The 27,288-nt window shown below is 37.1% G+C and overlaps 1 protein-coding gene across 1 annotated transcript in view; it reads right to left on the reverse strand.

The window, feature by feature from the left end:
• ZNF804B (zinc finger protein 804B) overlaps positions 1–27,288 on the reverse strand; it is a 512,406-nt gene that overhangs the window by 94,626 nt on the left and 390,492 nt on the right. Inside the window, exon 2 of the mRNA XM_082692323.1 lies at positions 12,153–12,296. Within this exon, the coding sequence (XP_082548449.1) occupies positions 12,153–12,296 (144 nt within the window). The remainder of the gene's footprint in view (positions 1–12,152; positions 12,297–27,288) is intronic.

The raw sequence follows: 27,288 nt of genomic DNA on the forward strand, positions 1-27,288 counted from the left end.
TGATATGACTTTCTTAACTGAAATATTCCATGGAATGTCCTGCACAGTAATTGAAAAGTGACTCACACCAAAGTCACTGTAGGATGTTAGCATATTAGGAGTCTTTGGAACACTGTGTATGACCCTAATTCCCAGACTTCACATGTGGCATTCCCTCTGCCTAGAATAGTCTCCCTCAGATAAATCAGTGGCCCCCTACATGTTCTAAGTTTTGCTTATTATTGTCTTTTCTTTAAGGTCTTCGCTGAAATCAGGAATCACTGAATTCCTGATTTGTGAAATGACAAATCAGGAATGAGAGTAGAATAAACACCTTTATTCTAATTAAAATTCTATGTGCCCAGAGCACTCCTTACACACTACATTCTTTAATTTTCCTCCAGAGCACATAGGTCTATTCAGTGCTTTATATATCTTATTATTTCTATCTCCCTTTTCCATTTTTCTGCACTCACTACAATGTCAGCTCCACTGGGATGGAGATGATTGCATGGTTTTTTACTCCCAGTATATGGAACAGTGTCTGGCCCACAGCTGGCGGTAAATACATGTTTGCTATGAGAAGAAATGATGAAGAGACATGTCTGAAAGTTTTCAGAAAGAAAGGGTTGGGACTGAAAATGACACATCACTTTCAACTATAACATTAAAAGCTGAAACCTGGTTGAAAAATAAATCAGGAATGAGAGTAGAATAAACACATTTACATTTACTGATAGACATGGGCCCCCAATTTCTACCTTGTGTGTGTAGAAACCTTGTAGAGACTAGGCTCTACCAAAAGGAGGAAATAAGACATGGGAAGTCATGAGATCAAGGAAATGAGAAATACAATCTTGGAAAGAAGCAAAAGCGGTCACAGGATGAAGATAAAAAACACAATAGCTGTGCAGCTGGAGTGGAGTGCAATCTACTTGGACAGCAGCCAAAAGACAGAGGAGTCTACCACACATTTCTCTAAAATAAGAAGGAAAAAAAAAAAAACCCTGATCTATTGCCCCATGTATCTAATGTTTTTTAAATCAAGACTTTGTTATTACATATGGTAGATAGTTCAGAGATAAATTAGTAATAGCCATTGACATAAAACTGAGCAAATTTAAGACTTAGGCAATTTCTAACTCCAGGAGGAAAGAGCTGTATAAGAAAGAAAACATAATCATAAGGTAATCATAGCACCTATGAAGCTCCAATGAAAAAACAATTTACATGTCACAATGATATAAATTCTGGGTATTGACTTAACAACACAATAGAATATAAATCTTTATGGAATGACAAAATATAAGTGACAATTTGTGAAGGCAGAATAATATGTATAATACAATCACATTTTATGTTTATATTATATACAAAAGTTTATGATTCAATGTAAATGTTTAGAAACTTATCTAAAAAGATAAGGACCAAATTGTATATACTTTTACTTATTGTTTTCTACTTCTGTGATCTTTAATTTTTGTTGTTTTTTTGTTTGTTTGGGTTTTTTGTTTATTTTAGAGAGAGTGGGTGGGGGAGGGACAGAGACAAAGGGAGAGAGAGTCTTATGTAAACTCCATGTTGACTGTCGAACCTGACATAGGGCTTGATCTTATGACCCTGCGATCACAAACTGAGCCAAAACCAAAAGTCAGGTGCTTAACCAATTATACTACCCAGACCCCCATTTTTAATTTTTTTTTAAAGATTTTATTTATTTATTTGACAGAGAGATCACAAGTAGGCAGAGAGGCAGGCAGAGAGAGAGAGAGGGAGGAAGCAGGCTCCCCACTAAGCAAAGAGCCCAAGGTGGGGCTCGATCCCAGGACCCTGGGATCATGACCCGAGCCGAAGGCAGAGGCTTTAACCCACTGAGCCACCCAGGCACCCCTTCATTTTTAATTTTTGATATAAATAAATATTCATGGATACCTGTGAGACTCAATTTGTTAAATGTCTGCCTTTGGCTCAGGTCATGATCTCAGGGTCCTGAGATTGAGTCCTGTTTCAGGCTTCCTGCTCAGTAGGGAGTCTGCTCTTTCTTCTTCCTCTGCCCCTCCTCCCTGCTTGTGCTCTCTCAATCTTTCTCAAATAAATAAGTAAAATTAAAAAAAAAAATCTTTTTTTTTTTAAAGATTTTATTTATTTATTTATTTGACAGAGAGAAATCACAAGCAGATGGAGAGGCAGGCAGAGAGAGAGAGAGAGGGAAGCAGGCTCCCCGCTGAGCAGAGAGCCCGATGTGGGACTCGATCCCAGGACCCTGAGATCATGACCTGAGCCAAAGGCAGCGGCCCAACCCACTGAGCCACCCAGGCGCCCAAAAAAAAAAATTCTTAAAAAAAAAAAATAAACAAGTATTCAAGCATTCCCTTTAGTAATTAAATTTTGTGTGAAATACAAATTCAAAACACAATTTTAATTTTTACATAGTAGTCCACTCTGTATATATCATAATTTAGTCATTTTTTTCATTGTATGTTTAGAATGCTTCCAGTATTTTTCTATTTTAAACATCCTCATGCATAAATCTTGAAATTCACTTGATTATTTTTCTAGAATACATGCCAGATGGAATTGTTGATAGAAAATTCCCATTTTAAAGCTTTTGATAAATAATCCGAACTGAACATCAAAAGACTAAAACACTCTATATCCTCACAAGGATTGTTTGACAGTATTTATTTTCTCACATCTTGTCAACAGAGGGTAGTAACATTCTTTTATCATATTTGACAACCTTAAAAAAAAACTCTCCAAGTTTGTGTTTAGTTGATTATTAGTGATGTAGACCATGTGTTCATGTGTTTCAAGGCACTGACAATCTTTTGAAAGCACCCTTTCTCACACTTTCTCTCATTGTCACTGGTACAGTGGGTCTGATCATCTCTCGTGGGTCTTAGCCTCATATCTGATCACAGAGCTAAGCTCTCTCCTTCTGTACCATCCCTTAAACTGCTTCTAGGTTTATTTTGCTAAATCACAAATCTGATCATTTCATTTGCTTGCTTAGAAGCCCTTGAAGACTAGCAATTTTCTACAGAATAACATCAAAAGTTTTAAAGGGGCACACCACATCAGCATTTATATGAGCTCAAATATTTTCTAAATTATAAAAAGGGTTTTTCATGACAACATTTTTTGAGTAATTACAAATAACTTGGGACTCGGGGGGGGGGTTCCCATCTTGTTTACTACAACATTAACCTTTCTCTATTTAATAAGTGATTAAGGAGTGACATCACCAAGATGGTAATTAAAGTTGTTCCTGATTTTCCTCCCCTTTACAAGAAGAACAGTTAGTAACTATTTAAAAACAAGATACCACAAAGAGAATCCTGGAAAATGGGAGTGAGGATGAAGCACCCTCCACACCTCAGAGACCAAGCCGCCCACATTAGAAGAGGAAGAGAAGCAGCTACACCTTGACTATATGCCCCTCCCCCAGTCCAGTGTAGCACCACGTGGAGAGATCTCCCCTGAGCCTCTGGTTCCTCCAAGGGGGAAGGAGAACCTGGGAGGGACAACCAGCACCCACAGCATTACTGGTCACTAATGAGAGCCCCAAATCTGGCCCTGCAGGTCCTGCAGGGGAATGTGTGGGGTCAGCTACTGGGAATGTGGGAGGGGCTTGCAACAACCAGCACATAAGTCTTGGCGGACCCAGTTGAAACACCCAAAACTAGAGGCTTTGATCATTTATAGAACAAGCTCAGGGGTATAATGTGGCCAGGGAACTCTGTGGGGTGCAAGTCTCCCTGATGTGCATCCTCAAAATGCAGAATTTTGCTGGTCCTAGACCTGGTTTGCCCAATTCAGGCAGGGAACTGAGTCAGATCCTCACTGTTTGTACAGAGTGTCTCCAGGCTCCACCCGACCACAGGGAATGGCCACAACTCCCTGACACTGTACACATGGCCCAGTGATGCTTGAGCAGAGGTGCGTGGCCAGAGTGGATAGCCCCCAGATCAGGACATACAGGCAGAGGGATTAATTCATAGCCAAGGCTGAGGATGCTCCCTGCTCTTCTCATTGGGAAAGCTTGTTCAAGAAATTTAGAGTTGCCTGAAGTAAGCCCTTCCCTGCCCACCCAGGGAAGGGAGCTGAGACACAATTCTACTGCTAGAAGAAAACAGGAGGAAAGCTCCTTGACACGGCTTTTGGCAATGATTTCTTTGATATGACACCAAAAATACACACAGCAAAATAAATGAATAAATAAATATGTAAGTAAATAAGTAAGTGGGACTAAATGACACTAAAGTACTTCTGCACAGCAAAAGAAACCATCAACAAAGTGAATAGACAACCTATGGAATGGTAAAAAATATTTGCAAACCATATATCTGATAAAAGGTTAATATCCAAAATATATAAAGAACTGATACAACTCAATAGCAAAAGAATCCAAATAACTCAATTTAAAAGTGCACCAATGGGCACCCTAGTGGCTCTGTTGGTTGGTTGTCTGCCTTCAGCTCAGGTTATGATCTCTGGGTCGTGGGATCAAGTCCCATGTCAGGTTTCCTGCCCAGCAGGGAGCCTGCTTCTCTTTCTCTCCCTCTGCCCCCTCCCCTACTCATTCTCTTTCTTTCTCTCTCTCTCTAATAAATAAATTAAAAAAATAATGCACCAAGGACCTGACTAGACCTTTTTCCAAAGAACGTATGCAAAAGTCTCAAGATCCTTAGATAGTAGGGAAATGTAGATTAAAACCACAGTGAGATACCATCTTATGCCTGTTAAAATGTCCATCATCAGAAAGACAAGAGGTAACAAATGCTGGTGTGGATGTAGAGAAAAGCAAACCTTTGTACACAGTTGGTGGAATTGTAAATTGTTATAGCCACTAAGGAAAACAGTGTGGAGGATCCTTAAAAAGTTAAAAATAACACTACCATATGACCCAGCAATGCCAGGTCAGGAACACTATATACAAAAACACAAAATCAAAAGATAACTGCACTCCCAAGATCATAGAAGTATTATTTATAATAGTCAAGACACAGATACAACTTAAATATCCATGGACATTGCATAATGGAATATTATTTTGGCACAAAAAAGAGAAAATCCTACCACTTCTGATGTGGATGAAACTTGAAGGTATTACACTAAGTGAAATAAGTCAGAAAAAGACAAATATTGTATGATCTTACTTATATGTTAAATCTGGAAGCTAGAAAGATAGAAGAAAGGAAGGAAGTTAAGAAAGATCAGAGTTGCAGTTACCAGATATGGAACAGGGGGAGAGGAGATTGGAGGAAGATGGTCAAGAGGTATAAAAGTTATAAGATAAATAGGTACTAGAGATGTAATGTACATGATAACTATAGCTAACGCTGCTATACAATACATAGAAAAGCTGTTAATAGGGGCATCTGGGTGGCTCAGCAGGTTAAAGACTCTGCCTTCAACTCAGGTCATGATCCCAGGGTCCTGGGATTGAGCCCTGCATCGGGGGTCTCTGCTCAGCAGGGAGCCTGCTTCCGGCCTCTCAGCCTACTTGTGATCTCTGTCAAATACATAAATAAAATCTTAAAAAAGAAGAAAGAAAGAAAAACTGCTAAAAGAGTAAATACTAGGAGTTCTCATCATAAGAGAAATTTTTTCCTCTTGCAATCATTTCACAATATATGTAAATCAAACCGTCATGCTATATACCATAAATTTACATATTAATATATGTCAATTATTTCTCAATAAGACTGGAAAAAAGGAAGTAATTAATCAATGGTGGATGAATATACTAACGTTGGTGAGGGGGCATGGTCAATTACAGGAACTTATTCTGTTACTCATTCTTTTTAAAACATATTTATAAAATCATTACTATTGGGGTGCCTGGGTGGCTCTACCTTTAATTGTCTGCCTTTGGCTCAAGTCATGATCCCAGGGTCCTTGGGGTCCTTGGGGTCCTTGGATTGAGCCCCACGCCGGGCTCCCTGTTCAGTGAGAAGCCTGTTTCTCCCTCTCTCACTCCTTCTACTTGTGCTCCCTCTCTCACTGTGTCTCTTTCGGTCAAATAAATAAAATCTTAAAAAAAAATCATTACTATGTGCCAGGCACAGCTCTACATTTGAAGGAGACAGAGGTACGTGGCCAATAGAACCAACAGTCCTCTGTTCATCTCTTTGTGGAATTAATGGCAGGGAAGAGGGGAGAGGGTTAAAAAATTCAAAAGGAAAAAAAATGTTTTTACAGAGTAATAAGCAATGGTGTGCTGATATACCAATACTCTGGAAAAATGAAACAAAACCCAACAAGCACTGTTTGTAGTGCCTGGAGATTTCCCATCACACACCATGGCTGATTTCCTGCTACTAAGCTTTAAGGATGACCTCACAGACTTCTTATATGTGGAACAAGTGGCTCTGGAGAGCCAGCCTAAGTCCAGCCCAACCACCACCGAGTGCCGACAAGGTATTAAGACTTGGAGAACTGACAACTGGCCACTTGAGGTAGGGCACGAAGGAGAGATCCCTCAGAGAAGGGGACACTGAGATACCAACAAACACAGAAGAAGAACCAGGAAGCGAGGGTCAGATGGAAGAGCACTGCAGAGAGATATATGCCAAATGCCTTAAGACAGGAAAGTACTTGGCACACCTAGGATACAGAAAGAGCCAGAATATAGATTTTCAATTTATGTTTCCATCAAGAGACAACCTTAACATCAAAAAGCCTCTTAGCCAGGGTAAGAGCAGCATTTTAGCAACACTGACTGATGAGTCAGAACCTAAGATCAGCTCTGGGTCTTTTGTAATTTTTTGCTGATGGAGTTTCCAGTTGCTGCTGGCTGATTTCCAGGGGGTGGACAGTGGGGACGGTGAGGAATATATAGACCAGAAACCTGGGTTTATAGAATGCAAAATATAAATGGAAGTAAATAGTATTTAATTTTACCAACAAATATATTTCTGAGAATTTCCATTCTAGTTGGTTGAGTTTATATTTCTTCAATCTTGCCAATCCTACAAATTAACCAGACCTTGAAGTTTTGTGGATACATTAAGAGGGCTAGTAACTTAAACATACTATGCTGAAATATATTATCAGGCCAATTTGGGCAGTATCTGGAGAAAATATAAATCTTATTGTAGGAACAAAGCAAGATATAATTGGACTGAATTTCTCTAGCAGTTTTGGGTGTTTTTTCCTCTTGGAGACAAGATAGCAAGGATGACTCTCTTCTGTTATTTTATCCTGTGCAGGTAGAGCTGGGGAGAATCCAAAACAATATTTTAAGAATGAATCAGTTGGAGTTCACATTCAGGTTTGACAAGTGAACAGCTCCTCCTGAGTGAAAATAAATCCAATTGTGAAGCAAACGAAGATTAGGAGGATTAAATGTCACATGTGGAGGATCTAAAGTAGATTTGTTTTTTATTATTGAAGATATTTTTATGGGTTATTTGTATGGGGATCAGGCTCCTTTGTTTTTTTTTTTTCTTTTTTTTTTTCTAAATTGAGATGGGCCAGGATGTCTCTGGGCAGGAGAGATTTTTGCTGCATGTGAAGACATGTGGTTTTCATTTCCATATTACACACTTGCAGCTCACCATCTTGAGAAAGGAATTATGACTTGTAGATAGTCTCACAAGGAATTAGTTATTATTAACATGTTAGTTATATTAATAGTTACACCACTGTCTTCCTGCAAGTGAGTGTAATTTGTATATATATATATTCAAATTGTTTAGTGGCAATGTTCAATATTTACATGGAATTATAAGAAGTTCAAAGCAATAGTGAACACAACTGAGTTATTTCCCAAAATGTGAGTTCTATGAGAGTTGGGTTGTCAAAGCTAGAAACTAATTTTCCCCTTGTTGAATAAATAATAAAAAATCAGCTTTTTTACTGATGAACTATCCTTCTCTACCAATAATACCAAGAAATATCTTAATTTTTGATCAAATTATAAAAAAATAATATAAGATGCCCAATGGGATTAATGAAAAGCTATGAATCTCAGACTATTTTACTTTATTCTTTAAAATTATGTATTGACTTACTTCTCTAGACTTACAATATATCTCTGAATAATAATAATCTTTATAATAAAATAACACATGATACTGCTATTTAGATATAAGACAATATAAAAGCTTTAGAAATCACTTACTAAACTGAAAGATCCTAAATAATTATAAGAATTCAGATTCCCCTGTTTCCAGCTCTCTGCTGTTCTATTAATGAATGACAGAATTAATTTCATGTGAATTTAGATTCACTTCAGAGTATACCCAAAAGACCTTCTTGTTGGAAGTTCAACAGAAGAGGCCAGATATTTTGTCTGAATCCACATGGAAAATAAAATTATAGAAGCTATTCATATTACTCGGGCCAAAAAATACTCTCAGCCAAATCCTCACCACTATCATTATAATCATCCTCACAATCAAGAGGAGCCCTTACTGAAGCAAGAAGCAAATAGACATATTTAACTTTGGAATTAAAAGAAAAAAGAGAGAGAGAGACTTGCATGTTTTACTTTAGTGCATACTTCCTTTTTCTGTACATAAAATTCAGTTTCATTTAAAAGGGAAATTGTAAACTCAGCTTCATTTAAAATTCAAGTTATTGTCAAAATTTTGGGCTAAAAGAAATCTTCAGATAAAAGGGTTTCAACATTACCCAAGAAAGCAGTCTTCTAAGGTCTACCACAAATTCAATTATTCCATTGTTTTCCAAAGTGGGCAGCTTGGACAAAATTCTGCACAATGTTAATAGATTTTGATCAAAGAGAATTTGGAAAATGCTGTTAAATCCGCTTACCATGAGACTTCAGCTCTTTGAATATCCAGATATAAATTGTCAATCTATTCATTAAATACGCAGGAGCATATGTTGAAATACAGCCACGAAATGGGAGGGCATCCCAGGAAGAGGGAAGATTATGAGCCAAGATGAGCAGGTGGGAAAGCATAAGGCATCTTTTGAGAAACTGTAGGGAAATTCTGGAGTTGCAGGAGATAAATCTGGAAATGGAAGGAAGAGCCAGACTATGGACGTTTTGAATTGACAGACTAAGTAGCTCAGACTTTTGAAAAAGTCAATCATCACACATTGAATGTGGTAGTTTAGGAAGATTAATTCAGCCATTAAGTGGATAGCCTGGTTTGGAGGAAGGGAAAATACTGGAGGTGGGGAGTCCAGTTCAAAGGTCCTAGCAGATTCAACAGTGAGATTAATCATGAATGGTGAAAAGAGACAAAATGAAGAATGAGAGCAAGATCTATTGCAAAAGAAGAATGAGAGAAATGAAATACAGTTTCAAAGGTTTTTAAAGAGCTCCTCATGATAATGACGGTGACTTTAGTGGCCATAGTGAATCTTTGGCAGTTTGTCTGTGCTCGGGTCATGCTTTATAACTGCCGTATGTCCTGATAGAGGTTTTCTATCAGAGAGGCCCTACCATCCTTGAATGTGTGGTTGATTTCTATTCATTCTTTAAAAATTCCAGCTCACTTGTCTTCTCTTCTTTCTTAAATCAGTTTTGTAGGTTTTCTTAGTATCTTAGGTATGTAATTTCTAGAACACTTAAATCAATGTATTTTAAAGATGGGTTGACAGGTCTGTCTCCCCAGTTAGAATGCAGGCTCCCGGAAGAGACCAAATTGGCCCATTTTTCCCAAGTAGCACAACAGCACATATATGAAACTCAATCCCTGTTTGGAGGAACATACCAAGGAATATTAAAATGCTGGTAAACCTACAGAAAAAGCAAGCAAGCAAGCAAGCAGGCAGGCAGGCACAGATAAAAGAATTGAGGAAGGTGGTTTTTTCAACACATTGGAAAGTCAATGGAAATAAGACTGAAGAAATTAATAAAAAGGGAAAGTGATCAGGCAGAATTTCAGAGTATAAGGGAGCCTATGGCACATCGGTCAGATGTGGAGAATTCATCCCCTTCATAGGCCAAATACTTTCGACAGTTTGAAAAGATGCCCTGTGCTCTTCTATTTCCTTGCCTTCAATTCTTGTGTTTCCACATGAAGGATGCCATCCTATCCTATCCCATCCAACGACTTAAGTATGTTTATGTACAGATCACCTGTAGCTCTCCCATGAGAACCTTCTCTGGTTATTTATATCCTATATCTACATATACGGAGAATTTGTATTGATGCGGCCTAAGACCACCTACATAAAATCTTCTGGGAGTGATTCTTATAGGGAATTATAGGGATTTCTCTTTATAGATATAGTTCATCTAATAGATGACAAGAAGATGATAGAATTAGAATCATCATTTTACAACTCCAAATGAAGTAAGGGATTTAAACAAATGATCATCTATGACTACAGAAACCATTAGTGGAAAAATGTAAGTGATGTACTTGATGGGTGGATCACACTGGTAGCATCTAAACCCATTTCCCAAACTTACAGTCCTAAAAATAGAGACAACTAGACATCATATGCCTCTTTATGGAAGGATACAAAATGCCTTGTGATATATTTTTGCCAAGGAAAAAAATATGAACTGGAATTTGTTCAGATCTCTCTGTGTAACAATCAGTTTAAAAGAAATACAGAAGACAGAGAAAATGAAAAAAGACAACACCGGTTTACATTCAGCAAAACCCAGTTTTTTCAGCAGATAAATTGCAAGAGGTCAAATGTAAAGAGGGACTAGAAAACCTATAGTTTAAATATATATTAAAAGAAATTTAAAGACGTATCAACCAAAAGTGTGGATGTTTTTGGAGCCTGATTTTAAGAAACCCAAATTTAAAAATCATTTATGAGACAACTAAAGAAACACGATCACCAACTGATATGAAGATACTACTGTTACTTTTTAGGTCTGATAGCAGATATGTTGTATAAGCACCATTGTCCATCTTGAAACAAGTTTAGGCAAAATAGCATGACGTCTGGAATTTACTTCAAAATAATACATGGTGGGGGGGTGCAGGGTGGGGGCAGAAAAGAGATCGGAGTTGGAGTTGGATCATAGCCTCATACTTCAGTTTTAAATATCCTTGGAAAATTCCATGTTGTATGATTTTAAAATGCAAGTTCTTGAGCCCCCACAGAACTATTGAATTACAATTCCCAAATGAGAGTCTGGGCATCTGTGTTATTAAGTTCCAAAGTGATTATGATCCACAGTAAGAGTTAGGAATCACAGTCCTAAAACAGTTTATCCCATGTCCTTGCTCTTGTCTGTGAAATATGACCAATTACAGATACATGCTATGTCTTTAAAGATAGAAACCGATTTCTTGCATCTCTCAAGGCCAAATATTTTGGATGCAGTCATAAATACTGGCAATGTTCGTCAAAATATTTATTGTTGTTTACTCTGAATAAATATTTTAGGTCTAGATTATACAAGACTTACCCACACATTCCAAGATATTAGGTCCGTTCAGCATCAGGAGTGTGCACCTCCTCATAGCTGTTAGCAATAATCCTCTGACCAGGTGGGATTTCTGTCTTAGGGGTATTTAACACTCCCAATTCATAAGTGGACAATATCTCCACACCTCATGCAACAAGGTTAAAAATCTAACAGGATAAGATTAACAGCCTCCTCTTTCATGGAGAGTTGGAAATAGAGAATATTAGCAGCCATGTATAAAATATCTAAACTGATTATGTATATATATAATCTCTTTAGAAGAAGGAATGAAGCATTGCTATCTGAATTACCTCTCAACTTAGCCTCTCTGAAATTTTGTTCATTTGTTCATTTGCAGTGGTTCATCTATAAAGTAACCATTCTGACTCTCTTAAAAGAGTATGCTTAATTACTTTTCCCACAGTCCTTGGATTCCCTAAACCTCAGAGGTTTTGAAAGAGTCCTGTAATTGATTCTGCTCAGTGTTCTGGTTCTGCCACTGACTACTAAGTTGGTTTTAAATAGGACACTCTTTTCACTGGGTTCAGTTTTCCCCATATGTATAATTCTCAAATAAGTATCAGTCTACTTTTAGATCATCTTTAAATTCACCTACGTGTTTATGATACTTCTAGGAAAAAATATTTCACCTAACCTTTAAGCTGAAAACAACATTTAAAGAAAAATAATAAATAAATAAATAAATAAATAGTTTCACCTCTGTATCTTAGAAGACAGTAAATAAGGCCAAATACGTACATTCTATTCTGCAGGTAGAAATCTAGGAATGGGAAGGATTTCCCCCACTTTGGCTTACCTGCTTATGAGCGTGATCGTAAGAATTAATATGATTGTCAAACTCCTGGTGCTTGTGATACTGCTTGTCACATAATTCACAGTAAAAGTTTGCCTTTACATCTTCCAAGGCTTTTGCTGTAGACTTCTCCTTTTCTGGAAAATCCTTTAAAGAAGGCAAACAGGTTGGTTATATTTCTCTCTAATAGCATAACCAGATCTCATATTCATCAAGTTGTTATTTAATTTTTCTGTGACTAAAAGAATACAGTGAGGCTCATCAGTGTTTGGAAATTCATGGCACTCTGGAAATAACTTTCAGTTCAGCCTTATTCCTAACTTATCAACAAACACATAATGAATTCTCTCAAAGAAGCAGAGCACTGGGGCATCTGCATGGCTCAGTTGCTTATGCGACTGCTGTTTTGGGCTCAGGTCATGATCTCATGAGTCATGGGATCAAGCCCCAGGTTTGGGCTCCCCATTCAGGGACAGTGTGCTTGAAAATTCTCTCCTGCCACTCTCCCAACTTGCATACTTGTACACTCTCCCCACCTCTCTCTCAAATAAATAAATAAATCTTAAAAAAAAAAAAGACAAAAAACCCAAAAAACCCCACAACTGCAGTCTAATCATTCTCTGCTGACTCCCCACCATTTCCTCGGCCAGTCCAATGACCAATCTCAAATACAAGCTGCCACTATATCCTTGGAGGACCTATTACTATGAGGTCTCTGTAATATTTCGTAGTGACATTGACTACATTATTTTATATCCTTCCTCTACTGCTTCATGTATTTTAGCCTCACTGAAATTTTCAGTGTTGGGACTTGCTATTCTCAGCACACAGTCTATTCCCCTTAGTTAAATTAGTGAGCTCTTACTTCTTTGCCAACACCAGCTCTTTGTTCTCTCTGGAACGCTTTCCCATGATTTTACCAGGAGGACGAAGCTTCCTTAAGCTTTTTGCTTGTTACCAAATACATCTATGACCATTCATAAACATTTCTTATTCTAATAATACCCCACGTATTTCTGTATTCCACACAATGCCGTCTTCAGCCAACTGATCTATCTACTCCATACAGTCTCGATGGGTGACCCTCATTCACACTACAGCTAGGTTCTTATTCATCTGTGGACTCTAACTCCAGGATAAGCTTCTTCTATAAGCTTCAGTTCATGCTAAATGCTGCCAATGGGTTTACCACATATTTTTCAAAACTATTACCCTTACAATTATGACTATGCTCTATCTCAAAGAGAGTTTTGGCCACATCATTCCTCTGCTTAAACTCCTCCTGAGCAGGAGAGAATATAATCACAGGTATTATAATGGCAGATAGCAGCTATACTTGTGGTGAGCCCATATATAGAGATGTTGAATCGCTATGTTGTACACCTGAAACTAACCTAACATTGGGTGTCAGTTATACTTCAATTAAAAAATAAATAATAATATAATCCTCTTGAATTCTCACATTGCTTATAGAATAATAGTGATGAACAACTAAGCATAAACTATGTGTCAGGTATTAAGTTAAGTATGTGATGAACTGTCTCATTATTTCATTTATTCATTTATTATAAATTATTTCATTTATTATTCATTTATTCCTCACATGAAACTTATAAAATAAGTTCTTTCTTTAAAAAACTTATAAGTTCTTTAAAAAGAGTTCTTTTTTAATTTAACAAGTTATAGATCTACTAATCAGCACTTAGAATCACACAGTTGTGGTCACTGAGTTAATAGGAGAGGGAATTTGAACTCAAATAACCTATGCCTAGCTCCCTTGTTAAGAAATAGCTGTGCTTTACCATCTGCCTTAAGGTTAGTCCTCCTGATGCACTATACAAACTCCCTCCTAACTCATCACTGTCATATTGTATCAATCCATGCTCCCATATTATCTCCTCTACTTCTATCACTAGACATGTTTCATGATATTAACTCATCTGTTTTCATATCTATAGATCCTCTGAGGGCAGGAATTGTTTTATCCATTTTTGTGTCCACAATGTCAAAATACTGTCGAGCACAGAGTTACCTATACATATTACAAATATGTATTACAAAAATTAATGGTTAACAGTAGCTCACATGTTCCTGTCTCCCATCATTCTGCAAGTTCTCCATTATCCCCATACCTAAATATAAGAATGACTGGCACATAGAGGATATTAAGTAAATATGCATAAAAAATGAATGGACAAAATAAAGGATAGATTTTAGCTCTGTTTCTCTAAAATGACTAACCCTCTACAGAAAGAAATCAGGCCATAAACTTAAATGTCAGGGCCACTGCAGACCAGATAAGAAAGCAAGCACAGGGAAGAGGGACAGATTATCACAGGGCTGGGTGAAATGATGCAGCAATTAATTTGGACATGGGAACATGATGATTCAAGCCCAAATATAAGATGCTAACACACATGGCATCAAGGCAGAAAGGACATGAGTACCATTAGCAAACAACAAAACTATACCAAACATCTACACTGCCTATCTAAGAGAATTAAAGCAGGATTTTGGTAATATTATTGGCTGATGGTGGAATAAAAAACTACTGACAGGATATAATCAGTAATGAGAATGTGGGCTTCAATATAAGGACAAAAACACAGTTGCTCAAATCTGAAATAATGGCTTGTCAATGTCATCACTTAAGAGTTGAGGCAGAAGTACAACATCAAGATGGAGCTAAAGCTTTGGAACTATAAGCTTACAATCGGAAGAAAATATTAGTTCTCTTCCCATCTTACTCACTAGGCATTTTTTTAACATGTCCTTTACATATTGTGTGCAATTTCAAAGACTGGATTGGAACTCGGGACTACTCGTCTTAACCCATAGTTTTTCTTCCTTTATTATAACACTAGAATAACAGCCTTAGAAAAGCGACCACATGCCTTGGACATTGAGCACCTGTGCCTCAAGGTTCAAAAGTGCCTCAGCTTCATTAACTGGAGGTGGGGTGGCAATTAAGAATTCAGTGTGTCTAAAAATATACTTTCATATTATTACAGATTATGTAGAGGATTTTATAACAACAGCTCACTGACCAGGGGTGAGGCTCCTTCAGTTACTCTTGGTATCTTCATTTAAACAGCATTTATCTCTAAAACACCCTTTAATTATGACATTAAATGAATTTCAGTATAAAATTTTGTAATTATAACAGAGTTCTACCAATTTCTTTGCCATCTCCCGTGAATGTTCACATTTTACAGTCATCAGACTAAATTATATACCCCATTTCTTACTTCATTTTTCTTGCCAGGAAATGGTGCTTCTATTTCCATTTTCCTTCCTTCTAAGGGATTAATGATATTCCCCAGGATATATTCTAGTCCCCTAATTAAGAGAGGAGGAATACACACATGGGATATAAATGCCATTAGCAAAGCATACATAGAGAATTCACAATCCAGTGTGTCTATCAAATCCAGAAGTTAAAAGCATAAACTTAATAGCAGGTGACTGGGAGTCAGAAATGGGGTAGCTGAGACCTGAGAAGAGAGATCTCGGGCACAGGAGAATATAAGCTACAAGTTGGGTAGGGCTAAGAGGAATCAAAGAGGAAAGAAAAAAAAAAAAAAGCTTCCTTAAGCATCTTTGGCAAAATTGAAAACTGAGGTTGGAGCTACAGTTGATTTTCACTAAATGAACCATGACCCATTGGGCCAGAATATCACCCAGTGTGAGGTGGGCCTGTTCTCAAGAGTGAAGTTGGAGCTGAGTTGGTCTGTATGTACCAGAAGGCTGGAAGGTAAGGGCTCAGTCTAGTAGACTAGTAAGGATGGTATCACATAGTCTAAGTCTACCATTTAGAAGAGGCAATTTATGTTTAGTAATTTTGTGAGTTCTATCAAATCAAGCAATGGTAAAGCAGGGCACACTTTCCACTGTGTCATGCTGCTTCAACCATCCATCTAACCATATACTTATCCAACTAACCATTAAGTACTGATACATTCAAGAATTGCTAAAAATAGAACTACCTTACAATCTAGTAATCACAGAACTTGGTATTTATCCCCAAAATATGGAAGTACTAATTCAAAAGGATATATGTACCCCTATGATTATTGCAGCATTATCTACAATAGCCAAAATATGGAAGCAGCCCAGGTGTCCATCAGCAGATGAATGGATAAAGAAGAAGTGGCACATATATACAATGGAATATTACTTGGCCCTAAAAAATGAAATCTTGACATTTGCAACAACATGGAATGGAGCTAGAGAGAATAATGTTAAGCAAAATAAGTCAGTCAGAGAAAAACAAATGCCGTATGATTTCACTCATATGTGGAATTTAAGAAACAAAACAAGTGAACAAAGAAAAAAAGAGAGAGAGAGAGATTGACAAACCAAGAAACAGACTCAAGTACAAACTGATAGTTACCAAAGGGGAGGTGGAGGAGGGGTGGGTAAAAGAGGTGAAGGGGATTAAGAGTACATTATCATGATGAACACTAAGTAACATATAGAATTGTTGAATCACTATATTGTACACCTGAAACTAATATAACATTGAATGTTAACTATACTGGAATTAAAACTAAAAACTTAATAAAAAATAAAAAGCTTTTGCACAGCAAAGGAAACAGTCAACAAAACCAAGAGATAACCGACAGAATGGAAAAAGGTATTTGCAAATGATGTATCAAATAAAGGGCTAGTATCCAAAATCTGTAAAGAATTTATCAATATCAACACCCAAAGAACAAATAATCTAATCAAGAAATGGGTAGAGAACATGAACAGACATTTCTGAAAAGAAGACATCCAAATGGCCAACAGACACAAGAAAAAGTGTTCAACATCACTTGGCACCAGGGAAATACAAATCAAAACCACAATGAGATACTGCCTTATACTAGTTAGAATGGCTAAAATTAACCAGTCAGTAAATGACAGATGTTGCTGAGGACACAGAGAAAGGTGACCCTCCTACACTGTTGGTAGGAATGAAACCTGGGGCAGCAATTCTGAACAACAGTATGGAGGTTCCTCAGAAAGTTGAAAACAGAGCTACCCTACGACTCAGCAATTGCACTACTGGGTATTTACACTAAAGATACATATGTAGTGATCTGAAGGGACTTGTGCACCCCAATGTTTATAGCAGCAATGTCCACAATAGCCAAACTATGGAAAAGAGCCTAGATGTCCATCAACTGATGAATGAATAAAGAGGATGCGATACACACACACACACACACACACAATGGCATACTGAGCAAAATCTTGCCATTTGCAATGTGGATGGAACTAGAGGGTATTATGCTGAGTGAAATAAATCAATCAGAGAAAGACAATTATCATGTGATCTCTCTGATATGAGGAATTTGAAAGGCAGGGTGGGGGGGTCATGGGGGGAAGGGAGGGAGAAAATGAAATAAGATAGGATCTGGAAGGAGCCAAACCATAAGAGACTCTTAATCTCAGGAAACAAACTGAGGGTTGCTGGGGGATGATGAGGAGGGATAGGGTGACTGGGTGATGGACACTGGGGAGGGGAGGGTATGTGCTATGGTGAGTGCTGTGACTTCTGTAAGCCTGATGATTCACAGACCTGTACCCCTGAAGCATATAATACATCATATGTTAATAAAAAAATTAACTCACTAAATAAATGAATGAAGGTTTGTTATTTAACAACAAAAAGAGAAACTCTTCTAAATGTCAATTTCTTAAAGGGTCTTGATCTCAGAAATTAACAGTTTAAGAGGGGACAACTGCATGTAAAATGTTAAACAACTATAAAAGTGCAATACAGTGATAATCACAAACTGCTACGGATCATTACCTAGTTTGGACTGGTTAAGAATGAGAGAAAAAAGTCAAGGTGTTTTTTTTTTTTTTTCTCTTTATCACTTAGCATTAGATACATTGTCAGCACTCAGAATACCTTGCCTTTTCTTTAAATGACAGGACACTTGCACTGCTCAAATAACTTGGAAGGCAACTTAAGATGACATTCGCTCCCTGAAATAATTACCCAATCTTTACATATAGAGAGACACAGAATAAATATGAAAGAAGTAAAAATACCTACCTATCCTCGGTCTCAATAAATTTCAAAAAATGAAAAAATGAATAAAATTCACAATAATACACTTGACACACAAGACTTAACATACAGTTCTTTCATTGACTTGCTAGTTATTCAAAGTTCTTTTCTCATACTTTCTCTAAAAGAGGGGGTTTTAGAAGCTTATTTAATAGAAAAAAAATAGCATTTATAAAGTGAAAGAAAGCTTCATGTTAACTATTCTCAATGATTCGTTAAAAGGTTGAAAATGAATTATAAATTGAATATGACAGTTATCTTAACAAGAGTCATCTTTAAGACATTAGGTATTGCCAGTGGGCATTTTATGTTTCAGTTCAGTAAGAATTTTATAGCAATTAGTTATTTTTAATAATTAATATTTTGGGTGCAGGGAGAGAAAAATGTACTTTCTTACACCAAGAATTTTACATTCATGCAAATAACAGGCATGTCTTTAATGTGGCAAGAATGCTGCCTAGAGTAAGGCATTTAATTAGAAATATGGGTGTTCTGCTCCCAAATTGTTTTATTATTGTAATGATGATTACACAGTAACACCCACTGAGCTTTCACTGTAAACCAGAAATCTGCTGAGCACTTCACACTTGTTAACTCCCTTAATCTTCACAATAACCTTATGAAGTATTACCTATTATTATTCCATACAAAGATATGGAAGGCAAGGCACAAGCTTGTCTAGAAACTCGCTCAACATTGAAAGGCAGACACTGGATTAAGAATCAGATTTGCCTGACTTCAGAGCTATTAATCACCACGCTAAAGGCTGCCCCAATTACTTAGCCTTCATCCAGATGCCACAAAATTTCAAGCTGCCACTGTTAACTTTTTGTAGATTTGGGATGATGCAGAGGCCCTAGCTCCCAGAGAGAGTAAGGGGAGCAATTATAATTTAAAAAATCTATTAAGCTCTTGAAGCTGAGAGATAGGCACTAGGAAAATACAAGGTGGTCGTCTTGTTTCGAGTGGTTGTGAATATGTGTCCTGATTATTAAAAAGGAAGAGAGAAAAAAATCAATTGCTGTTCTTCGTATCTCCTTGAGGGTAATACCACCTCAGAGCTTTGAGGATTGAATTCATATTCTTTGTATGAAAACTCACATTTGACCTTTCACTGTTGTGTGTAAGAGATTGCTTTAAGAATTCTAATATTCCCCAACCTGTTCTATTATAGTGTCCCAAATAAAATCCTGCTTCAAAGAGAATGCTTTCCCACCCCTGATTAAGTGGCAGTGAAGCCAGAAAAGTCTTTTTGGTCCCCCATTGTCTTCCCGAATCTCTGCCATAGACTGGGTAATGGAAAACTCACTTTAGAGGGCTTCATTCACTTATTTATTTCATTTTTGTGATAGGGAAAAATTATTCCTTGGAGACTGATTAACTTGAATCTCAGCCTCTCTCTTCTAGCAGTTTCAGTTAGTCCAATATAAATTAAGAGGAATAATGAGTGGCTTGCAGGATTGTTGTGAGTATAAAATGAGTTTATTTTTATGGAAACAGTACAGTGCATGGTAAAAGTAGGAACTTGATGTCCAGAGACTCTGTGTGCATATGTGTGAGTATATGTGTGCATCTGTGCATTACTATACATATGTGACACCATAAAATTGTTTAGAAAACAGTACCATTCTCCCATGAGTCTTCAAAGCAAGTTTAATTTTCTGATGGAAATTTGAGCAAGTGAGAGGAGTGCTTCTCATTCTCACCCCACCATCTCATATGAGCAGTCAATCCCTGCTCATAAATGCAAATTTGGTTGACATAATTAGGATTTTCAGATGTCTTTACCTCATGGTAATTGCTTAATTTTTAGACTTTTTTGGAATACCACACACTGTCAAGAGATCCTCATATGTGCTCAGTTAATATTAATATCACTAATATTGATTTTCCTAGAGACATGACTGGCTTCTTTTCTAGAAAGAATGGTCTTTGCATTATATAGCCTCTATCATGGTACTTGTTACATCGTAAAAATCAATAAGGGGCACCTGGGTGGCTCAGTTGTTAAGCGGCTGCCTTCGGCTCGGGTCATGATCCCAGGGTCCTGGGATCGAGCCCTGCATCAGGCTCCCTGCTCAGCGGGAAGCCTGCTTCTCCCTCTCCTGCTCCCCCTGCTTGTGTTCCCTCTCTTGCTGTCTCTGTCAAATAAATTAAAAAAAAAAAAACAACTCAATAAATACTTGTTGAATAAGTAAAACAAATGAATTAAGAAGTGGAGAATGCTATTCCCACTACATAATAGATAGCGTGGCCTGCCCAAGCAATGTACATCTATCATGAATTAAACTGTTGAGAACATAGTAGAATAAGCAGATAAGTATGATCCTAAACACATGAAACTTGAAGATTTTGGAACTTTTTAAAAAAATGTAGATACTGAGGTCTAAGGAGCTTATTATAGAACTACCCTAAACAAGGATTCACACAGATTCACAAAAAGAGCTACAGATTCTTGACTTGTAGTACTCTCCCCATTTTGCCATCATCCACTCTCCTCATTACAGCTCATTAAGAATCAAGTGTTGGTTTCCCAGACTTGAAATGGAACATGACCAAAGTTATACCTTTCCATCAATGCCCAGGGAGGTGTGATGCCAGCCACTTCCTAGATTGGAAAGAGAGCTTCCCCCCTCTTTTTAACAATTCATTGAAGGTGCTCAGATTAGAAAATAAATACAACCACCTTAAATATATGAACTTGCCTCTGGGTAGCATGGTTTGGAGACAATGCGGCATCATTTCTAATTTGGACAGAAATGACAAATTTCTGACTTACTGGCAAGATGACAGAGCGATGATTGCGTTTCTGCTCATGAAGTAATAATTAAATACTTAAAGTTTGCTTGTATAACTGCTTATTTTGGAAAAGCTTCCTAATTGGCTGCATTTGAACAGAGACTATTTTTGAAAAACACATGTATTTCCACTAGAACCACTGTTCATCAGCATTCTATACCAACACCAACGTCTTCCTCAGCATAAATTAGTATACAGTTCTTCCACCAGAAAAACAATTTAGAAAGAGAATAAGGCAGTTCCAGATGCACCCTGAGATAATCATAACAGTAGCTTTTGCTTCATTGCTTATGTGTGCTTGTCTGCCATGGAGGCAAAAAGGGGCAGGTATAATTTTCAGATTGCTTATTGATCGGTAGAAATGCTACAATGCACATGTTTTAAAGGTCATGAATTGGTTCGTGGAAATTTGTAACAACCAATGAAACAGCAAAATGCGCATAAACTGATGAACCTTGCTGGGTCCAGTGTAATACGAGCTCATCAAGGTTCAAGGACCACCAATCTCTAGTGGAGAACATTCCAGACCTCATCAATAAAACCAAACAGTACACTAGGGTTGGAGAGAAAAAGGATGTATGAAAAGATATGTAAATTAACCCAGGGTCAGGGAAGTGGTCGAATCCATTAAATAGCAGTTCTTGGCCTGCTAACACCCATTAGTGAAAACATGAGTGACTAAATATAGCAAGTGAAAGAATAAATACATTAGATTTCTTTCTCACTTTTTGCCTCTTTATTTACAGTGCTAACGAGGAGAGAATTGGAATGCCTGAGATAGGCATGGTGTCTCAAAACCCACGTAACTGTACAACTCAAGAGTGAACCCCAGTACAAACTATAGACTTTGGCCAATAACAACATATCAATATCAGTTCAGCAGCTAGAACACACTAACCCACCACACAAATGCAAAGTGTCAATAACAAGGGAGATGGGGTTTAAGAGTTGAGGTTACATGGGAATTCTCTGTGCTTCCTGCCCAATTTTCTATAAACCTAAACTGCTCATGAAAAAATAGTCCCTTATTTAGGAAAAAAAAAAAAAAAAAAAAACCAACAACAAAAAAAACCCCAGCTAAGTCACAATTTAATAGTCCTACCTTCACTGAACTCAAAGACAAATAATGGATGGTGTGAGAATATTCAAATCCATGTTACGTTATGCATATTCCTGAGTTTGAGGAAGACCAAATGGCAAACATGAGCTTCTTTGCAGGGAGAGATCTTGAGACCCTCAGTGCGCCTCTGTCTTTTTCCAAGCAACAAAGAGCAGCCCTTTCCACCCTTCCAGAAAAGCATAACCTACAATCGTTAGATCCTCTAGAAATTCAAGGGCAAAATTTCTACATTTGAAGGAAAGATTCTCGGACGTATCTATTGTGTGGGTGTGTAAAATATGATAAGAAAAGGAATTTTCTTCCTCCAGACTGACAATACTGTCCCATTTATAAAGGTAGTAATTACCACCCCATCCATTCAGCCCACAGATATGTATAACTGTAATGAATATAGACATATTGCATTCATCTAAATTGAATACATTTAAATGAATACATCCATTGTGCATTAGACAGAAAGTACCTTCATTTAGCCATTACTCCTGCTGTAAGTACTTATTGTAAAAATGCAATTAATAGTGTCTGACATTTCATTTTCCAATATAAAAGAAATCGATGAAAAATGTCAGGTAACTAAGTTTTCTAGAAAGTTGCAAGTGACACCTGCTCAATTACAAACCATTTTTTAAAATTCAATATTTCTAACCATTATTGAGGGGAGAAATGGTCATTCAGAGATGCTGATCTACACATTCTTTCACCTTTGCTTGGGAACGGACGGCAAGTATGTTCCCTTAAATAGATTCAGGTGATTGTCAAGTAAGTTTTCATTCCCCAGCCTTCTCTATCAGTTCTGAGGCTAATCTGTATGGTTCTAAAAAATTGTGGTTACACTCTATATGTACCAAAACCAGGCCTGGAAACTCCTGAAGTGGTGGACTGAAATAATATAATGTAAATGGATTTAAGGACATGCAAGCCAGATAAATGCCAAAATTCCAAGGGCATTTGTCTCTGTTTTCCCGAATGTCTGCTATCATGTCTGATTAAGAAGTCTACTGCATTTGGTTTACTTGTTTTATAATCCAGAGATGTTTAAAAAGTGACTGTGTTCACAAAGACACTTCATTATTTCAAACTGGCTGCTCCAAGCTTCTATCTATTGCAATTCTAATAAGTAATTTACTTTCAAACTTTGAGAAAACTATCAATTGTGAAAGAAGGATGCTGTACAGAAGCTTTGTACTCAAATCTTGAAATATTAACTGCAACCTGGGAAAATGTGTCAAAGAAAGGAAAATCTATTAAAATGCTAGTATGGGAAAAAGACATTCGCATGGGCTCAAGGAAATGCTATAAACTAGATTATGTTCATTTCCAGATCATGAAGTGATGTACAACTGCCTGGCTCCATTGTCATATAATTTGGAAGGAATATTGTCACTTACATTTTGTCCATTCATTATTATTCTCATAGAACTTTGCAAAGTGTGGTTTAGCGACTTCAGAAATCCCTAAAAAGAAAGTCTGTACACCAGTTTTATGGGTATACACTTGCTTTAAAAACAAAACAAAACAAATACCTAAAAACACTTGTCAGTTGAAGTCAGAAAGACTGATGAACTGGAAAGTGTGGCCACAGTCAGTCTGCATCATAATGGTGGTACCAATGGTACATCCCACCCAGATGTGGTCAACAGACTATAGTTATTACATATTTTCACAGCTGCTTGAGCATGTAGATGATCCATATGTACTGCTCACACCAGGATCAATTTAATAAGCCATACAGAAGTGTTCCCATCGTGTATGTGTTTGTGTGTATGTGTACATGCTTTGGACAAAGCTGGTCTAAAGACAGAGCAAGTTACAGTAAGACAGAAGTTGTGGGTCCATTATAAGTCCTGGAATACAAAAGTGAGAATCATTATAGAAGCATGTAATTGGAAAGGACTTGAGAATTTCTTCTCTAAATAAAGAAATTGAATCCAGAGATTTTTATGGTTTGCCCAGTCTGGTATAGCACAAGCAGCTGACCTAGGATGAATATCGTTCTTGGCTTCTATCTTTGAGACCAGTGGTAAGGCAATTAATACTATCTCTTCATTTGGAAAATGAGATAGAACTAAGGGACTAGATTTTTGTGTCTCTGAAACTCAAGAAGTATAAATGAATATTCAGAGTCTTTAAGCTGATATAGATGTAGACATAGATATAGATATTCCCTTTCTTAAACCACACAATCAAAATCTATTTAGCAATATAGTTAGAAAATAATATTCTTGCTCTTGTAATGCCAGAAATAGAAAATTTTCAGTTTTAAATCATCTTCTACAGAAAGAGAATCACCTGAAATACAGGACCCCCTCATTATCTTATTCCCCTAGGCTTCAAGAAAAGCATTTAGTGCTTTATTAGTTTATAGATTCTTAGTTACAAAGAGTTATTGGGAATGAGCACTGAATTTAGCAAGCCCTAAAGACTGACTCTAGAAAGGAAGAAGCTACCTTCTTTTCTGATATTGGAGCAGTATCTGAGATGGAAAGGAAGAAAAAGCAAAAAATAGAAGAATTCATACCTCAGATTTTTTTTTTTAACTCTTCTATGCTACCTTTGAAGGAGTTTGGTGTAGGGTAAGGATTTAGTTGTGTTATGAAGCTTTGTATTGGTTTCTGTGCTATTCCACTGTACAAGATAATGTAACACACAATTCCTGTTTGTAACACACAGTTCTTGTCTTCAAAGACTTTCAGACCACCTGAGGGGATAGAATTAATTCATAAATTGCAAGTCACAACACAAAGGGATATATAATCATTTGGTGGGGATTTAAAGTGCTATGTGTATTTAGAGAAGGGAACTATCCATGCTGTTCTGTAATACGCTTACATACCTAAGCAGAATAAGCCTATTAGGATAGAATTTTATAATGAGTCTAAATTAATAATCTTGGATTTGACTTTTACATATAAAAATGAATAATGCTCGATGGGCTCTTTAATTCTAAAGTTTAAGAAAGTACATAAAGTATTGCTGAGAATGAATGAACCTACATTTTGTGATGTGAAAAATGCAGATTTTACTCTATATACTAATAAACAAGAAGCCTCCCAAACTTTAAGGAGGATGTGGCTCCTACCCCCCATTTCCTCTTCTTTTCCAACTGGTATTATTTCTGATTAGTAGCTACAATCAGAATGATGTTCCTGTTTATGTTGTTCCTCTGTACACTCCTTGTGATTATTTTCCTAAAAGCATCTCTCTTGGACTTTCTGCTTCTTGTTTCAGAGTGTTCACCCAAAGTCTGAGTTCACTGAACTTCTAAAGCAGGGCACATTTTTTTAATGATTTAAAAAAAAATGGATTCCTATAGACTGTTTCCCCTCCATCCATTATGCTACCGAAAAGTCTGACTGACTGCTATCTGCTTAAACACTCTGGCTGGAATCTTCATCCTTATTCATGACTGCATTTCAGCAAATGTCTATTTTTTATTAGCTGCGGTGATGGCGGGGGACATTTATATCCCTTTTAGCAGAAACAAGTCTTCTCTATAATATAAAGAGAAAATGAAACCTTCCTTGATTAAAAAAAAAAAAATGATGCTCTTAAACTTCGAAATAACTACATTAGGCATTCTCTAGGAACAGCAGCAAAGACTCAGACAGGAGCATTCCTTGTCATTTCCTGAATGTCCAAATATCACAATGGCTTTACTTTGGATTTCCGTTTAGGGAAGAATGCCAAGAGACAGGAAAAAAAGAGGTAAAACCTAGATGAGGAATATGGACAAAGACAAGGAAGAAGAAAGAGAAAAGAGATACCCGGGGTAAATAGAAGAACCCATGTTCTCCCATGGAAGAATGAGACAGAAGACTAATGAGAAGGAATGAATTAAGTTTGTGGCAATGCAGAGTAGAATTTTAAAATAATATACTGAAGGGGAGTAAAGTGGTAAGTCATAAATGTTTTCCCTAGTCCTAGGCAATTTTTTCTTTTAGCTAAAGGCTTTTGTGGGGGTGGGGAGTAAAAAGGAATATAGTCCTTTTAGGATTGTCTATGATTTGAAGTTTATTTGTGGAGACTTGAAAGTATAGAAAGGTCAACAATATTTACATTGCATATGAATCACCTTGACCGTGACATTTCCTACTGACGGAGTTCTTCTCAGTGTTCCTCTATGGGAAATCTTTTGTCATGCGATATTTTTCAGGAGTCCACACATTTTGTAGTAAATTTGTCTCAGCTGGAGATTTAAAGACCAGGACAGGAATTCAAAGATTAGAAATAAATATTTATTAAGTTCTTACTGTGTGGCTGCTGGTGCATTAGGTGTCACAGGAACTGCAAAAGACCCAAAAGGTATTATCCTTAGACTAAAAGAATGTATAGTTAGCCACTGGAGGTAAAACATGAGGGAAAGAGGGGAGCACTTCACATAATGAAGAGTAAAAGCATTTAGGAGGTAAAGAGGTTGGGGTTAGGAATGTGAATCCTAACTCAACCTTTTGTAAACTCCAGGGCCCTTCACTGCATCACTTCACTTCTGTAAAACAAGCCTAAAAATGTCATTCTCGTAGGATAATTGTAATAATTAAATAAGTTCAAACATTAAAAGCACCTCATACAGCTCCAGGCACCACACAGAGGTCATGTAATTATAGATAGAGACAGAGAAAGATGTATGGGAATGTATAAAATAAATATAGTCTAAGGGTTTGCCCACTAATGAAATGGGCAAAATGGAATGGCAAAGCAGGAATGGTGTCTAGGAAGGCCTCCGTTTTGAAACTAATTATTAAAAATGGGGGAGTCGATATGATCTTGTGATTAGGAGCACAGTTCCATGTCAGGCAGCCTGAGTATAAACCCAAGCTCTGTTCTTCCTGTACATAGGGCACTCGGCAACTCCAAACGGCTGTGTGCCTTCAGCTATAAGACAGGAGCAAAAGACAACAGCCACTAACCCAGAGGGCCACTGTACTCATTATGGAAACACACCCAACGAAATACCTGGCATAACACCAGCCTCATATTGCTTTTCGTTTGGTAGCTTTGGGTCTATTTTCTAGGTTAGGGAGTTTGTTTTTCATTTTGTTTTTTACAGAGTTTAACAGCAAATCAAAGAACACAGCACTGGATTTGAATGTGATATATTGTGACAGTTAAGGACAAACAACAGGCTGATTAGAGTAGACCTGTCTGGGCTGTATGGA

The sequence above is a fragment of the Mustela nivalis genome (genome assembly GCF_964662115.1).
Source record: "Mustela nivalis genome assembly, chromosome: 12".
Classification (NCBI taxonomy): Eukaryota; Metazoa; Chordata; class Mammalia; order Carnivora; family Mustelidae; genus Mustela; species Mustela nivalis.